Source organism: Schistocerca cancellata, chromosome 2, assembly GCF_023864275.1.
Source record: "Schistocerca cancellata isolate TAMUIC-IGC-003103 chromosome 2, iqSchCanc2.1, whole genome shotgun sequence".
Classification (NCBI taxonomy): domain Eukaryota; kingdom Metazoa; phylum Arthropoda; class Insecta; order Orthoptera; family Acrididae; genus Schistocerca; species Schistocerca cancellata.
In genome coordinates, this window is record NC_064627.1 from 332,631,125 (window position 1) to 332,650,046 (window position 18,922).

Genomic DNA, 18,922 nt, shown 5'->3' on the forward strand with positions numbered 1-18,922 from the left:
TGAAAAGGTCTAGGAGGCGCCCCTGGCAGTCCACCGATAGGTGTTTAAGCATCTGACAGTGGATGCGAACTGGCCCGGAAGCAGTATCAGGGCAAGCGGCTAGGGCAATGTGCAATTCACACTCACTGAACGGAGCATTGTACGATTCAATGCGGTGCGTGTGAAATGAAAGGCTCCAACGTTCCAACTGTTCTTTCAGGGAGGAGGAGGAGGTCAGTGGGTAATGTGCAGAAGCAGAACTCTGAGCAAAATGCTCCGCTAAGCGGTTTGAAATTGTGTCGGTGTCAGTACAGACGGCTCCATTCAGTGAAACCGCAGGTACGCTGACGGGGGTTCATAGCCATAGAGTCGCCTGATCTTGGCCCAAACCTGCAGTGGGGAGGTACGGAGGCCAATGGTGGAGACATACTTTCCCAGCACTCCTGCTTACGTTGGTGAATGAGGCGGTGGGCTCGCGCACGGAGCCGTTTAAATGCGATGAGGTGTTCCAATGAAGGATGCCGCTTGTGACTCTGGAGTGCCCGCCTGCGATCTTAAATCCCCTCGGCTATCTCGAGCAACCACCAAGGCACAGTCCTCCGCCGAGGGGACCCAGAAGAATACGGCATGGCAGATTCTGCGGCAGTAATGATGCCGGTGGTGACCGAGTGAACCACCACATCAATGGGGTCATTGGTAAGAGGCTCAATAGTGGCAATGGAGGTGAACAAGTCCCATTCAGCCTTATTTATAGCCCATCTGCAGGGGCGCCAGAAGAGTGACTCTGTGGCAGAGACAGTAAGATCGGAAAGTGGTCCTACAAGTCATCATGCAAACTCCATTGGACAGATGGTAATAGGCTATGGCTGCAGATCGAAAGGTCGATGGCTGAGTATGTGTCATGCGTCACATTGAAATGTGTGAAGGCACCAGTATTTAAAAGAGAAAGGTCGAGCTGCGACAATACTTGTTCAACGAAGCTGCCTCGGCCTGTTACCACTGATCCACCCCACAGAGGGTTATGGGCGTTGAAGTCGCCCAGTAACAAAAAAGGTGGCGGCAATTAGTCTATCAGTGCAGCCAGGACATGCTGCGGGACATCACCATCTGGTGGAAGATAGAGACTGCAGACAGTAAGAGCCCGAGGCATCCACACCCAAACATCAACAGCCTCTAAAAGTGTTTGTAGAGGGACAGACTCGCTGTAAAGAGAGTGAAGGACGTAGATGCAGACGCCACCAGATACCCTCTCATAAGCTGCCCGGTTCATATAATAACCCCGATAGCCATGGAGCGTAGGGGTTCGCATTGCCGGAAACCAAGTTTCCTGGAGAGCAATGCAGAGGAAAGGGTGCAGGCTGAGAAGCCGTTGGAGCTCAGAAAGACGGTGGAAAAAACTGCTGCAGTTCCACTGGAGGATGACATTGTCCATGGCTGAGAAAGACGTGAAGGGACCGGGGAGTTAGATTACGCCACTGGGTCACCTGCTGCCACCGACTGAGTACCGACGGGAGCGACATCCATTATGTCTGAGGGACCGGCGAGATCTAGGTCCTCAGCGGATGCCAGAATCTCCACTGCATCCTCAGATGCAGAGCTTGTAGGTAGCGGTGGAGTGGATGCCACCGCAATTTCCTTGGTCTTAGGGGTCTTTAATTTGATTTCTCACACTGTTCCTTTGGTTGCACTTGCTGGGAGGGCTTCTTTCATTCAGTTTCCGGGACTGAAGAGGACCGCGAAGCCCTACAACCAGCTACCTGGGGCTTCTTCAGCCCTTGGCGGGTGTATGATTTGCCACTGGTAGGAACCTGGGAAGGGAGTGACCCAAGGGATCCCTTCCTAGCGAGAAAAGCCGAAGAAGACTTATGCTTCTCTGACTTAGAGGTGGGAACTGGTGTCCCCGATGGTTGAGGGGGTGCTGCTCCTAAGGTAGGTGGTGTGGGAGCAACAGGGAGGGAAGTGCCCTCCACCATGAAGGGCACAGGTGTGGTCCTTCGGCTCTGAGAGCTGACTGTATGTGGTGCAACAGATGGAGCTGTAACAGGAGTGACAGTGGCGGCATAAGATGACATCATGCACACAGGATGAAGCTGTTCAAATTTCCGTTTAGCCTCAGTGTAGGTCAGTCGGTCCAGGGTCTTGTATTCCATTATTTTCCGTTCCTTCTGTAGAACATTACAGTCCAGTGAGCAAGGGGGATGGTGCTACCCGCAGTTGATGCAGATGGGAGGCAGGGCACATGGAGTGACGGGATGGGATGGACGACCACAATTGCAACATATGAGGCTGGAAGCACTGCGGGAAGACATATGGATGAACTTCTAACACTTGAAGCACCGCATTAGGGAGGGATATATGGCTCAACATCACAGCGGTCGACTTTCACCTTCACCTTCTCGGGTAATGTGTCATCTTTGAAGGCCAAGATGAAGGCACTGGTGGCAACGTGATTATCCCTCAGACCTCTGTGGATGCGCCGGATGAAATGGACACCTCATCGCTCTATGTTGGCGCGCAGCTCGTCATCGAACTGTAAAAGAAGGACCCTGTGGAAGATAATGCCCTGGAGCATATTTAAGCTTTTATGGGGTGTGATAGTAACAGAAACATCCCCCAGCTTCTTACAAGCGAGTAATGCCCATGACTGGGCAGAGGATGCTGTTTTTATCAAGACTGACTCGGACCGCAATTCTGACAAGCCCTCCACCTCCCCGAACTTGTCCTCTAAATACTCTACAAAGAACTGAGGCTTCATGGACACAAAGGAGATCTCGAATGGACTAGATACCGCTGTCATTCATAGCCTTGCATTCCTCCCATGGTGTGGCCAGAGAGGGGAACGATTTGGGGTCATACATGTTTGCATGAAAGTGAGCCCTTGAACGCTTAGAGACCGCTGGTGATCGGCCACCAGCAAGAGAAGATGTGCCATGCTTCACTGCGTGTCATCCACCCTGATGCCACCCACTCCGACCAAGGGGCCCTCCCCACGGGTGCCACCCAGCCACAGCAAGGGCCGCCTGGCAGAATGGTCATTGCCAGGAGTCCTGATGCCCCAGGGAGATAGGCATCTACTCCGTGGCATACATGCGGAGTTAACGGCGCTAGCATTAGTAGAGTGATCCCTGTGTTGTCAGAGGGCTACAACCAACATGGTACATGGCGGCCCCACCACAACGGACTGGCTATCGTGCTGGATATTAGGTGGCAAGTGGTCCATGGTGGTCGTCAGCACAGAAAGCGACGCTGCAGAGTACATCGTTGAAATCCCACCCAAGAATGTATCCTCGCCCAAGAGATGGAGAGCGAGTGGGACCAATGCAACGACGAATAAGCTGGCTAAAGGTCTCGATGCACGATGGACACAACACATCAAGTAAGGTGCCCTTCCCCAATAGGCTCACTCTTTGAAATAATTTTGAAATATGGTGGCCAAACCCAAGAGGGGACCATCACATAAGGGTCGAAACATTTGAGTCTCCTTTTAGTTGCCTCTTACGACATGCTGGAAGACCGCGAGCCTATTCTTACCCCCGAACCCCTTATTCTTTTAGTTCTTAGAACTAACTATTTTTGCAGATACTGAACTTCAATTTTATTAAATAATTTGTTACAGTTTTATCTCCTCTTCTAGTGTACAGCATTAATAAATTATGTGGAATGGACCACTAGAGGAATTATCAGATAAATGATTTTCTAAGATTCTGGTTTAAGAAATTTCTTAATTGGAAAAAAAATTCTATCATTATCCATAGTAAAAAAAAACAATTTCAATGGAAAATTTAAGCCATAAACAATTTCCAGAAATATATAAAGCGTCTGTACTCCACCTGACAAAGACTGAACACTCATGACTATCAGTCCATGAAATGTCTTGACATAGTGACAAACTGCCTATTGGCTTCTGTCTCGGGTTCTTTGGCTGACATTCATCTAATGATTTTACTGACGTTTTGCCAGCACGAGTGGCTGGCATTTTCAAAGCTTCACCCTCCATTACAGGTGGTGAACTGGAGCCACGCTTGCAGCCGCACATTAATGTACCTGGTGTGCCAACATCCGAGAGCTTCTCCACGGTCATTTCCAGTGCAGTTCTCCTCTTGCTACCTACGACAGTCGTTTGCTGCAGTAAGGGAAGCCAGGATCCGTTAACCTTAAGGCTTTCCCCTTTCTTGTTTAAATTGTTTGCGTGTTTTTGTATTTCTACAGCGCGTATGATAGTGCTTCTCTACAGCCAGAACTTCCATGTCAGCGAATTTTATTATGTGGTCGGTCTCACTCAGTGCGTGCTCTGCCACGGCCGACTTCTCCACCTGCCCCAACCTGCAATTTCGCTTATGCTCTTTGATCCTGGTGTTAATTGATCGTCCAGTCATTCCGACATAAACTTTTCCACATGTGCATGGTATACGGCATATTTCCGACATTGCAAGTGGGTCCCTTTCTCCTTTGTTGATCTAAGACACTCTTTGATCTTCCTTGTCGGTTTGAAAATCGTCTTCACACCATGTTTGCGCAATATACAGCCGATTCTGTTCATCACTCTGGGAATGTATGGCAGCAAGGTCATACACAACATTTCTTTTTCTGATCCCTTACTTCGCCATGTGTTTGGCTCTGCTACACTTCTAATATAATCTGTGGAGTACCCATTGCTCCTCAGAACACTTTCCAGGTGTTGCATTTCTCATCTGAGATGCTGAGGCTCACATATTCGTCCTGCTCACGTTACAAGTGTATTAATCATGCTTCTTTTCTGGCTCGGGTGGTGGTTTGATAGTTTGTGCAAGTATCGGTCCGTGTGTGTCGGTTTTCGATACAAGCTGTGTCCCAGGTTTTCGCCGTCCCTTGTGACCAGCACATCTAGAAATGGCAGTTTCTTGTCCTTTCTACTTCCATGGTAAATTTTATGTTGGCATGAAGGCTGTTCAAGTATCTTAGGAAGTCACTGAGCTGTTCTTCACCATGGCTCTGCACCACAAAAGTATCATCGACGTATCTGTACCACACCTTAGGTTTGCAAGTCACCAAGTCCAGTGCCTGTGCTTCGAATCATTCCATGAAGAAGTTGGCCACCACTGGACTAAGAGGACTACCCATGGCGATGCCTTCCAGCTGTTCATAGAAATCGCCATTCCACGTGAAATAGCTCGTGGTGAGACATGCATGGAAGAGCCTTATGATGTCTTGTGGGAAAATGGAACCGATGTGCTCCAGAGCATCACTGAGTGGCACTTTCGTAAACAATGAAACAACATCAAAGCTGACAAGGATGTCATTTGGTGCAAGTTTCAGTTTCTTCGGCTCCTCAATGAAATGTCCCGAGTCCTATATGTATGCGTCGGTCTTCCCCACATGAGGCTGGAGCAGAGAGGCCAAGTTTTTTTGCCAGTTTATAAGTCGGTGAGCCAGGAGCGCTAAGAGTCGGTCTCAGTGGAACGTTGTTCTTTTGGATCTTGGGTAATCCATACAGCCGAGGTGGTAGGGCTTCTATGTTGTGCAGGTTTCTCTGTATGTCTGCCGGCAGAGAAGACGCCTTGATTAATCGATTCGTATTCCGTGTGATACGCTGCGTTGGATCTGCGCTTAGTTTTCAGTACATCATCGGATCTAATAGGTCTCGGATCTTTTGCTCGTAATCTTCGGTCTTCATTACGACGGTCACATTCCCCTTATTGGCAGGCAGTACCAATATACTCTTGTCGGTGTTGAGATTCTTAATGGCTTGTACCTCTTCTTTCTTCAGGTTGCAAGCTGGTGGTTTTGCTCGGCGCAGTATCCTGGCTCTTTCGGTGCGTATTTCCTTTGCCCTTTCACAAGGAGGGGACCGAATGGTTGCTTCTTTCAACAAGAAAGAGGAGAACTTTAAGGTAAATGGATACTGGCTTCCCGTACTGCAGCGAATTTCCGTCGCAGGTAGCAAGAGGAGAACCGTACTGAAAATGACCGCGGAGAAGCCCTCTGACGTTGGCACGCCAGGTACATATAGTCTGCGGCCGCGAGTGCGGCTCCAGTTCACTACCGGCAATGGAGGGTGAAGCTTTGACAATGCCAGCCACTCGTGCTGGCGAAACATCAGTAAAATCATTAGATGAACGTCGGCCAAAGAACCCGAGACAGAAGCCAATAGGCAGTTTGTCAACAAGTGGCCACAAAAGCTTTAACAATCTTGACATAGTGCCACTTTGTTATAACCACAAGCAATAAATGCTTCATTGTTATTGAAACTTGCCACAAAATTTTCTAGTAAGTAAGCCGAAGTGCACTGTGTTTTGAAGAAGGTTAATGCAGGCTTCTATACCTTGCTTAAATTAATTGCCCTTTATTTATAATAATATACTGTCCAACCACGGCTTTCTCTCTTCACATTTAATACTGTTTATCTCAGTCAAGCAGTGCTCTCTACCACAGTTGATTTCTCTGGCCACTGTAACCAGCCTAGTATGGCGGCAAAGTTCCACACACTTTTCCTAAAACATGCAACTGGTCTTGTCTATACAAACATACCCATACTGATGTGTTATTTTATATACATCAGATGCCCTTATCCTCTTCTCCTAATTTTGAAGATATATTCCCAGCATAAGTTAGGAAAATAACTAATATACAGCCACCTTCACAAGTCTTCAAAAATAATTGGAACTCTTAACACTCAACAGGCCTGTTTCTTAGAATATCCTGCTTACACACAGATATGTTAAGATGATGTATGCTTGTACTATTGACTACCAAAGGATATGAATGCATACGTACAGTGCAGTGGATGGTAGCTCATTACATGCAAATAATGGTCTGCCTGTACAACAGTTTGTTTATGGGGAGGGGAGGGAGGGGGGGGGGGGGGGGGGGCTCGACCCAGAGGTATGGAGTATTTTTAATATTCTAGAAAGGCAAATGTCTACTTCCAAGTAGCCACAAAATAGTTTCAGTTCCGACTCAGTTAAAAATCTGTGTAATTTCGACTTGCAAATCATTTTCTTGAAAGAAAAACATTGGACTACTCTTTTGGCTGAGAGCTGGGGATGGCCACAGTCTACCCTTGCCACTGGTTATGGGCACACTTGTCTACATGTGTCGGTTTATTATAAACACTATGATCTAGAATTCCATCACTACTACTGTAGAAGATTACGTCCACAATACTAGCTTTATACAGTACTTAATTTCCATTCTACACTTTACACTGGGTTAAAACACTCCAAAAAGGCTACTGAGAGAATCTAATTCATGTGGCTGGATCCTGAATGTGTAATCAACATATCTTCAAAAGTGTATCAGTGTTAAAGCTGCCATCCTCGCTGCCCTGTCCTCAAAGTCTATCAATAGATTAGCAACTACAGCAGTAGAAAAATTTGCCTCAAATATTAGTTCCTTAAATTTATCCAGTACAATAATGTGAACAAAATGTTGCCTATTGTATGACGAATCCCATGATCCTCTGAGTATCTCTTACACTTTTCTAGAAGGTATAGAGATCTGTTATGGTCTTAGAAATGTCTCTCCGGTTTCTTCTTCTGTTGATTGTCAGGCCTCATCATGAAGGAACACAAATTATTGTTAGGCTTGTGCAGTGTAATGTGGGTTATATGTGAGAATGACCTATGTTTCACTGAGGACATTTATGCTGCTGAAAGATGATCGCCTCTCTTTTAAACACTTTATCTGTTATTTGTACACACAGTGTGAATGCAGTGACATAACACAGCAGGTACAAGATGCGACACGGAGAGCATAGTTGCACTTGCTGGACATGGACATTTATACCTTGGTGACGCCTCTGGAAGGTGTCGTGAACACCTAAAAAAAAAAAAAGAACAGCTGTACTGATCGATGTGTTTGAGTTTACGAGTTACTGGTATTTGGATGTGTCTTCACAACTGATGCAAATGATTGGAACAATACAGAAGATCATTGCTGAAGACTTGTTTGTCATTCAGTATTTGGAAGTAGTGAGACACACTTATACTGTAAGTCTGCTTGGGTATGAACTCAAGAATTATAAGTTCGTGCAGTGTCATGGCAGAGTAACAGGACCATGAGAACAAAAGCTAAAAGAGACTATTGGAAGAACCACATAGACAGATCCACTACACAGTGTTCCCTAATCATGGCGTTACAGCCAAGTTGCCACCCACACATAGAAGGAAACAAGGTGCTTGATATGGACTGCAGTTGGCTCCAGAAAAATCTCTGTCCATGTCAAGCCCACCAACCATCACCAGTAACTCCATTATGAAGTTGCTATCTCCTCCCATAAAAGAAGGTTGTATACCTGGAAGAATCCTGGAGATACTAGTAGGTATCAGATAGATTATATAATGGTAAGACAGAGATTTAGGAACCAGGTTTTAAATTGTAAGACATTTCCTGGGGCAGATGTGGATTCTGACCACAATCTATTGGTTATGTACTGCAGATTGAAACTGAAGAAACTGCAAAAAGGTGGGAATTTAAGGATATGGGACCTGGATAAACTGAAAGAACCAGAGGTTGTAGAGAGTTTCAGGGAGAGCATAAGGGAACAATTGACAGGAATGGGGGAAAGAAATACAGTAGAAGAAGAATGGGTAGCTCTGAGGGATGAAGTAGTGAAGGCAGCAGAGGATCAAGTAGGTAAAAAGACGAGGGCTAATAGAAATCCTTGGGTAACAGAAGAAATATTGAATTTAATTGATGAAAGGAGAAAATACAAAAATGCAGTAAATGAAGCAGGCAAAAAGGAATACAAACGTCTCAAAAATGATATCGACAGGAAGTGCAAAATGGCTAAGCAGGGATGGCTAGAGGACAAATGTAAGGATGTAGAGGCTTGTCTCACTAGGGGTAAGATAGATACTGCCTACAGGAAAATTAAAGAGACCTTTGGAGAGAAGAGAACCACTTGTATGAATATCAAGAGCTCAGATGGCAACCCAGTTCTAAGCAAAGAAGGGAAGGCAGAAAGGTGGAAAGAGTATATAGAGGGTTTATACAAGGGCGATGTACTTGAGGACAATATTATGGAAATGGAAGAGGATGTAGATGAAGACGAAATGGGAGATAAGATACTGCGTGAAGAGTTTGACAGAGCACTGAAAGACCTGAGTCGAAACAAGGCCCCGGGAGTAGACAACATTCCATTAGAACTACTGACGGCCTCGGGAGAGCCAGTCATGACAAAACTCTACCATCTGGTGAGCACGATGTATGAGACAGGCGAAATACCCTCAGACTTCAAGAAGAATATAATAATTCCAATCCCAAAGAAAGCAGGTGTTGACAGATGTGAAAATTACCGAACTATCAGTTTAATAAGTCACAGCTGCAAAATACTAATGCGGATTCTTTACAGACGAATGGAAAAACTGGTAGAAGCCGACCTCGGGGAAGATCAGTTTGGATTCCGTAGAAATGTTGGAACACGTGAGGCAATACTGACCTTACGACTTATCTTAGAAGAAAGATTAAGAAAAGGCAAACCTACATTTCTAGCATTTGTAGACTTAGAGAAAGCTTTTGACAATGTTAACTGGAATACTCTCTTTCGAATTCTGAAGGTGGCAGGGGTAAAATACAGGGAGCGAAAGGCTATTTACAGTTTGTACAGAAACCAGATGGCAGTTATAAGAGTCGAGGGGCATGAAAGGGAAGCAGTGATTGGGAAAGGAGTAAGACAGGGTTGTAGCCTCTCCCCGATGTTATTCAATCTGTATATTGAGCAAGCAGTAAAGGAAACAAAAGAAAAATTCGGAGTAGGTATTAAAATTCATGGAGAAGAAGTAAAAACTTTGAGGTTCGCCGATGACATTGTAATTCTGTCAGAGACAGCAAAGGACTTGGAAGAGCAGTTGAACGGAATGGAAAGTGTCTTGAAAGGAGGATATAAGATAAACATCAATAAAAGCAAAACGAGGATAATGGAATGTAGTCAAATTAAGTCGGGTGATGCTGAGGGAATTAGATTAGGAAATGAGACACTTAAAGTAGTAAAGGAGTTTTGCTATTTAGGGAGTAAAATAACCGATGATGGTCGAAGTAGAGAGGATATAAAATGTAGACTGGCAATGGCAAGGAAAGCGTTTTTCAAGAAGAGAAATTTGTTAACATCGAGTATAGTGTCAGGAAGTCGTTTCTGAAAGTATTTGTATGGAGTGTAGCCATGTATGGAAGTGAAACATGGACGATAAATAGTTTGGACAAGAAGAGAATAGAAGCTTTCGAATTGTGGTGCTACAGAAGAATGCTGAAGATAAGGTGGGTAGATCACATAACTAATGAGGAGGTATTGAATAGGATTGGGGAGAAGAGAAGTTTGTTGCACAACTTGACTAGAAGAACGGATCGGTTGGTAGGACATGTTTTGAGGCATCAAGGGATCACAAATCTAGCATTGGGGGGCTGTGTGGAGGGTAAAAATCGTAGAGGGAGACCAAGAGATGAATACACTAAGCAGATTCAGAAGGATGTAGGTTGCAGTAGATACTGGGAGATGAAGAAGCTTGCACAGGATAGAGTAGCATGGAGAGCTGCATCAAACCAGTCTCAGGACTGAAGACCACAACAACAACAACATCTCCTCCCAAATTAAAAAGTCCCTCCCACAAACTTTGGCCAACTGTGAAGGGTGCATCTGCAGTAATGAGTAATCCTTTGCACAATATGCTAAAGATCTTACTAAGACTTTCACAGGTACACACTAGCCTTCAAATCTAGTTTGCAAAATGATGTACTTCACATCTAGATATGCAACTAATCCTTCAACTAGCCTCGTGATTTATCTACAAAGGAGCATATCTCACCACCTTATTACCCAATATCATCCTGGACTAGAACAACTCAACCACATCCCTTGCTAGGGCTTCAACTATCTAATACCCAACTCAGAAATGATGAGCATCCTAACCAGAAACATGCCCACTTCTCCCAAAATGATAATTCACTGCTCACCCAATCTATAAAATATCCCGGCCATTTGTATGTTACATCTACTCCCAATCCCTTGTTGCATGGGCCATTCTTGTGAAATACCCAGATGAAAGACCTGTCCTATGCACCCATCCAGTGCATCCTATACTAGTCCCATCATAAGTATATCTGACCCTACCAGAAGCAGACACACCTGTGAAAGCAATCACACAATATATCAACTCTGCTGCAACTTTTGTATGGGTTTTTTTGAGGGCATGACCATCATTCAGCTGTCCACTTAATTGTCCAGACAATACATTTTTGATCTCAAAATCCTCCAGGCCTTGAAATTTGACAGCCTACAGCCCCATCCCTATCCCTGTCTGCATGCCCGTACTTCATTCATTCCAAACTCTCTCACTCCTTTCTGCAGTCTCTCTCTTCCTGTGTTCAATTTCACCTCTCAAGCCATCCTCCACTTCACTTCACTTCACTTCACTTCATTGGTTGTCACATGCATCTCTCTCTGCCTATGCCAGGTTGAGTTCACTGGTGCCACATCCCTATCCTGCTCCTTGTTGCCTGACTTTCCTAGTTGTTAAAGACCCTTTCCTCCACTCCTCTCTCCAATCCTTTCTCTTCTCACTCATTCCACCTCACACAACACTTCACCCCAGTCGACCTGCTGCACTGGTACAATGTAGCTGTGTGACTGTTTTCTGCATTAGTTAGCTCTGAAAAAGAACACTGTCCAAAGCTTAGCAGTGGAATCTTGTTTATATGCCTAATGACCATTCACCACATCACCAACATGGTAAGTTGTTACCTTAACTCTTTGTGTTAGTAGAATTCCACTCAGATCTTTCCATTGCCACAGATATTTGAACAGTGTGAGACACCTCAGAAATCTTCTCTCTTTCACTATGGCAATTATGTCTCATTATACCAGAAAATTTATTTCCTTTATTTAATAATCTTTAATATTATTCTATTGCTCATCTGTATAAATAGTGTTTTCACTGTTATTGAGTCTTGTTAATGTGAAGGATTTCCTTCTTTTGAATTTTGCTAGTGAAAGACCGGTGACTGTGTTCAGCTTCAGTTCATTACATTATATACCAGTATTTGGGGTTTACTTCCTGGAATTTATGCAGAATTTTATGGAGTGGTAGCACAAGAACTGTCACTAATTTCTGCTCACTGTCTGGTACTTTTAGCTTAGCACAGACTACATGTTTTGCAAGTCAGCACTGGACTTCAGCCAGTAGCTTCTTTCCAGTTCTTTACATATATGCAATGAGTTTAACATTTCACTTATTGCATTAAACCCTAATATGTCCTCTTACACTTGACACTTCACAAAGATCAGATCATGGGAGAATATGTGGCAAGCACTATGTCCAATAGAATCTTCCTTAGCAAGACAGAAGCGACCTGCTGTATTTTTCTTAATATTTACGTACATGAACTACATGCCTATGCTTTAACTTTCAAAATATCAATGCAAAATATTAATCGATGAAATATTTTATTCTATGTGAGTTAATTAGCTCCAATTTTTGTGCACCAATATTGTTGATGAACCTTGTTCTACAACAGACATACTTTTTTATGTAAGTTGTGTCTGTCTTCAGCTATAAATAATTTTAACCAAACTCCTCTTCTTGCGTGATAACAAGTTCACTCCTGATCCCCTCCAAAAATATGAGATTCTTTTCCTGAAAATGTTTTGCCTATGATCAAATGGAAGTCAGTTGATCATAAATGATATCTTCAGCCAAAGTATTCTTTCATTTGTTTACCACTTTGAAAGTCTTAACACCAAAAGATAAACAATTAATTTAGTTAAAGTGAGACATATGAGTGAAGATCTGAAATGAGAGATATGAAGGGGGTAAAAAGAGAAGATAACTTTGCTTGCATTACTTTGAGGGTATCTTTAATGTCGCATTAGTGCTCGACTATTTTTTGAACTTAGTTTTTGCTGTTCTACTGTAAAATGCTTCATCAAACTTCATTAGCTGAGTGGTGGTTGACAAGCACTTTACTACAGATCTGTTCTTATGCTCTGCTGAAATGCAAAAATAAATTATTTTGGGCTGTTTGCAGGAAGCAACATGCAGAAAGATTTTGGACAGCAGAAGGGATAATGGCTGATGTGTGTTGACTCAAAAGGATTCTATATTGAATGCCTCTACCACTAATTAAATATATCTGGTAATAACATAAATTTGCAATATCAGTCTGGTTTCTTTTGTCAAACCTCAAACAAAATATTTCCCAGTGGAGAACAAGAACATGCCTCTAGTATACTGCATATCACTGCTACTGTGTTGATAATTTTAATGAAATTTATCGCAGGGGAATGATGCAGTTATAAATAATAATAATAATAATAATAATAATAATAATAATAATAATAATAATAATATCACAACAAATAATTTCTAAGTATGCAAGCACTGTAAGTTCTTTTTCATCAAACTTTAGAATTATTTTCATATTTCCTACAGAAATGACATTCACACCTCTTTCGGCTGAGTAATAGCAGTTCTGGGTAATCCAAATTAGCCAGGAAAACACCATGAGGTCAAAACATACATTTTTTAAAAATATTATTGGGCATATCCTTACCTCAAGGAATTTTTCCTGAAGCACTGCTGATACCTTCATCCATTTTGTCATCTTGTGAACTTACATCATCTTCATCATCATCAACCTAAGTAAAAATACCACAGACTGGTGAAGTCTACATAAAAACAGAGGATACACGACTACACACATTCAAGTAAATTCTCTCTCCTTACAATTTTTTTGTTATGTTTAGGTTTTTTTTCTATTTACATTGCTGGTTGGGGAGTAACAATTGAGTTATTTCCAGAATGAGAATTAGTTATTGCTTTGTTGGAAAAAAAAAAAAATCATACCTTCAATGGGCGAAAAAAAACTTGTGTTAACTTCCCATAGTGTGAACATTTTTTATTTCTCACAGGTTCCTTTGTTTAAAAGGTTACATAGCTATAATTGACATTTAGTTTTGAAAAGAGATTATAATGGGTGTTTCCTAGCTTTTTATTGTGCCCTAGCAATGAAAAATGTCTATTACCCTAATTATCCTGAATCCTATTTAAGCAATATATTGTCTATTGTACTTAATTAAATGACACATAATTTAGACATTCTATATGTACTAAATTTAAAAAGGAGTGACAAAGGAATATGATTATAAACTTTTCTTTTTTTTAAAACAGATATCATAACATATATTTTACCTTCTCTCCAAGAGCTCTTAATTTTTCCTTATATTCATTCAGCTTTGTATCTTGATCTGCTAAAAGTTCCAGTAAAACTTCTTGGTCTTTCCTCAATGTATCTGCTTCGCTTACAATAGCTTCCATTAAAGTTACTTTATCTTTTTCAGCAGACAGTTGTTTTTGTGTTTCTAGAAGCTGCTGCTGCAGTTGTGAAATCTGTGGGAAAATATCATGTAATGTCTAATTTCAGAACCATCTAAATTGTTTAAAACTGGGATTTTAATATACCTTTTATGAAGTATGATAAAAACCATCACAATTTTCTCATTATATTTGTTTACATTTTTAAAAGAAACAGCCTCACAGCTCACTCACAAATGCACCAATGGAATTTTATAGACAACTGTATCAAAGGAAAATTCAAATGTGAAAACTAATACATTTGTACGAGAGAACTGCTATTACCTTCAGGAGTGAAATACATAGTAGGCTGACAGACAAACATAAAAGTAAAACTGACACACAACCTAGCTTTATGAAACTAAAAAGTTCTTTCCTCGGGGCATGAAAGAGGTATAGGAAGGACAGATCACTTGGACATAGGATAAGATGAACCTACCTGAAGTAAGGATGAGGATAGTTATTACAAACATAAGCATGGTCATCAACTGAAAGTGATGAAATTTTCTTTACATAATTACAAGTTAGCCTAACAAAGCAAAGGCAAGTAGGATATTTAGTCCCACATACAGGTAAACTGTACCTATGAAATTAATTACTGTATATAAATAATGTGCTGCAGTGCAGTGGAGTATATGCCTACCCAATATTGTTTTACTTAATGACATAACAATGAAACATGCAAATACAAAACAAAAGTGATACCAGTTACAGTGCTGTTAAAATGGAAGAGGAGGCCACTAAGGCCAAAATCAACACCACCTATAGGAAAAAATCAAACAATCGAAACTCCAGGTAGAAATTCAACAATGTAAGAAAAGACAGATTGCAACTTACCATAAAGAAGATACATCAACACAGACACCTCATGCACACATGACCGCCAACTCCAGCATATCGGGCCGGAATGCAAGATCACAAGGGATACAAGATACAAGCAGCAATCTGGATGGTATGGGGAGGGGAAGGGGAAGGGGAAGGGATGGTGGTGAACGGGTGGGGGTGGGGGGACAGAGAGAGAGAGAGAGAGAGAGAGAGAGAGAGAGAGAGAGAGAGAGAGAGAGAGTTTGGGACAGGATTCAATATAAACAGGGTGGGAGATGAGAATGGGGAGGAGATGATAGGGCAGAGGGGATGGAAACTGTTGGGTGAAGGGTGTGGGGACAGTATGTCACTGTAGGTTGAGGCCAGAATAATTATGGGCGGGGAAAATGTGTTGCAAGGATAACTCCCATCTGCACTGTTCGGAAAAGCTGGTGATGGAGGGAAGGATCAAGATGGCTCGGGTAGTGAAGCGGCCATTGAAATCAAGTGTGTTAGTGCTTAAGAGTCGACATCAGCTGTGAATATAGGCATGGCACTAACCTTTCTTTGCCCTCTTGATGGAGACCAAGCAGAAAGCATGCATAAGAGCGTAATGTTCAGAGCACCTGAAGCTAATGATAACTTTAGTCATCAAAATGTTGTGTGTAAAATGGAATCATCAACTCTGCTAGAAATGCACAAACAGATGATAAAAATTTTGTTAATGTTACTACAACCAGGAAAATTATGTTTATAGGAGGATTAGATAAGCCAAGGGTTAGACACCAGGGAAATGTCATAGCTCTAGTTTTGTAGAGATGCAGATGGTGTCTGCGGTGCAATAGAATAAAGTGAAACTTTCTGTAAAAGAGCTTGTGGGTGTGTCAAGATCAGAACAGTTTCAACTCGACATTTTCCTTGTCCTCTGGTGGCCACCGACATCTTGGTGCCAACTGTTGTTCAACCAAATGAACACGGCACATCTTGGGCACTTTTATCCTCTCACAGTGATAAGAATAAAATTGTTTCTTATTTTAGTTTGATCTTCCACACAAAATAACTTTGATAAACTACATGATCACCATTCAGTAACACAACATGCACAGGCTGCTATGGGAGTTTTTACCAAGAGTTATTTTTTTATCTGAAGTAATAATATTTACATTTATATATTGGATTTTGTATACTGCTATCTTATGAGAGTTAAATTAACATTATAAAATACACTGATAAGCCAAAACATTATGACCACTCCCCACTGCGATGATGGATGCTCCCTGGTGGCACAGCAGGCACGTGATATGGTAGCAAAAACATGTACGAGGAGCTGACATTAACAGGGGCTCACCCTAACAAAGATGTGGGCTGCAAACTGGGAAACTCATTGAGATAAGTGACTTTGACAAAGGGCAGATTATTATTAAGCTGAGCCTGTGAATGAGTGTCTTGAAAATGGTGAAGCTAGTCAAATGTTCATGTGCTACTGTAGTGAGCATCAATGGAAAGAGCTACAACAATGAAACTACCACTAGGTCATAAATGATTGGATGCACATGGCTCTTCACAGAACGTGGGGTTCAGAGACTTTTCAGCTCTGTAAAGTAGGACAGATGGTGATCTGTGGCATCTCTGCCAAAAGAGCACAATGCTTGTTTCAGACCACCCCCTACGTGTTAACATGTTGACCCAACAACACCATAAATTATGATTGCAGTGGGCACAGGACCATCAGGATCTGACCGTCGATCAATGGAAACATGCTATCTCTTCAGGTGAATCATAGTTTTGCTATATAAGGTTGATCGTCGTCTTCACAAATGCCGTCATCTGGTTGAATGGCGACTTGAAACATGGAGCGCACCACAGACACTGGCTGGTGGGCGCAGTATTATGCTATGGGAGACATTCTCCAGCACTTGCATGGTACCTGTGGCAGTAACTGAACACACACTGACAGCTGTAAACCACCTGAATCCCTTCATGCTTGATGATTTTCTCAGTGGCAATGTCATCTTTCAGCAGTATAACTGTCCATGTCTCTTGAGTCACAACCATGCTACAGTGGTTTGAGGAGCATTATAGTTAACTCATGTTCATGTCTAAGTGACCAAATTCACCTGATGTAAATCCTATGGGACCCATCTGGGTTGCTATTGGGCACTATCACCACATACGAAAATCAGCTGCCCATTATTTATGCGAATTGCATGACCTGTGCATAGAAATGTAATGTCACATACCTACCAACAAACTGTTGGATCCCTGATATGCAGAATCAGTGATGTATTTTGTTCCAAAGACGGACAAACAAGCTATTATGTAGGCGGTCATAATGTTTTGGCTCATCATTGTACAGTCACAAGTGACAATATGTCTAACATTTGAGATACACTCCTGGAAATTGAAATAAGAACACCATGAATTCATTGTCCCAGGAAGGGGAAACTTTATTGACACATTCCTGGGGTCAGATACATCACATGATCACACTGACAGAACCACAGGCACATAGACACAGGCAACAGAGCATGCACAACGTCGGCACTAGTACAGTGTATATCCGCCTTTCGCAGCAATGCAGGCTGCTATTCTCCCATGGAGACGATCGTAGAGATGCTGGATGTAGTCCTGTGGAACGGCTTGCCATGCCATTTCCACCTGGCGCCTCAGTTGGACCAGCGTTCGTGCTGGACGTGCAGACCGCGTGAGACGACGCTTCATCCAGTCCCAAGCATGCTCAATGGGGGACAGATCCGGAGATCTTGCTGGCCAGGGTAGTTGACTTACACCTTCTAGAGCACGTTGGGTGGCACGGGATACATGCGGACGTGCATTGTCCTGTTGGAACAGAAAGTTCCCTTGCCGGTCTAGGAATGGTAGAACGATGGGTTCGATGATGGTTTGGATGTACCGTGCACTATTCAGTGTCCCCTCGAAGATCACCAGTGGTGTACGGCCAGTGTAGGAGATCGCTCCCCACACCATGATGCCGGGTGTTGGCCCTGTGTGCCTCGGTCGTATGCAGTCCTGATTGTGGCGCTCACCTGCACGGTGCCAAACACGCATACGACCATCATTGGCACCAAGGCAGAAGCGACTCTCATCGCTGAAGACGACACGTCTCCATTCGTCCCTCCATTCACGCCTGTCGCGACACGACTGGAGGCGTGAGCGGAAGACGGCCTAACGGTGTGCGGGACCATAGCCCAGCTTCATGGAGACGGTTGCGAATGGTCCTCACCGATACCCCAGGAGCAACAGTGTCCCTAATTTGCTGGGAAGTGGCGGTGTGGACCCCTACGGCACTGCGTAGGATCCTACGGTCTTGGCGTGCATCCGTGCGTCGCTGCGGTCCGGTCCCAGGTCGACGGGCATGTGCACCTTCCGCCGACCACTGGCGACAACATCGATGTACTGTGGAGACCTCACGCCCCACGTGTTGAGCAATTCGGCGGTACGTCCACCCGGCTTCCCGCATGCCCACTATACGCCCTCGCTCAAAGTCCGTCAACTGCACATACGGTTCACGTCCACACTGTCGCGGTATGCTACCAGTGTTAAAGACTGCGATGGAGCTCCGTATGCCACGGCAAACTGGCTGACACTGACGGCGGCGGTGCACAAATGCTGCGCAGCTAGCGCCATTCGACGGCCAACACCGCGGTTCCTGGTGTGTCCGCTGTGCTGTGCGTGTGATCATTGCTTGTACAGCCCTCTCGCAGTGTCCGGAGCAAATATGGTGGGTCTGACACAACGGTGTCAATGTGTTCTTTTTTCCATTTCCAGGAGTGTATATTGTTCACTTTGGAGGGGTGCAG

At 43.4% G+C, this 18,922-nt stretch overlaps 1 protein-coding gene across 2 annotated transcripts in view; it reads right to left on the reverse strand.

Annotated features, from left to right (window-relative positions):
- The window catches only part of LOC126161713 (general vesicular transport factor p115), a 219,572-nt gene that overhangs the window by 4,317 nt on the left and 196,333 nt on the right, over positions 1–18,922 (reverse strand). For both annotated transcript variants that reach the window (XM_049917745.1, XM_049917744.1), the window contains exons 16-17: positions 14,139–14,336; positions 13,501–13,585 (exon numbers count right to left, since the gene is read on the reverse strand). In XM_049917745.1, coding sequence (XP_049773702.1) covers positions 13,502–13,585; positions 14,139–14,336 — 282 coding nt within the window. In that variant the 3' untranslated portion in view covers position 13,501. The remainder of the gene's footprint in view (positions 1–13,500; positions 13,586–14,138; positions 14,337–18,922) is intronic.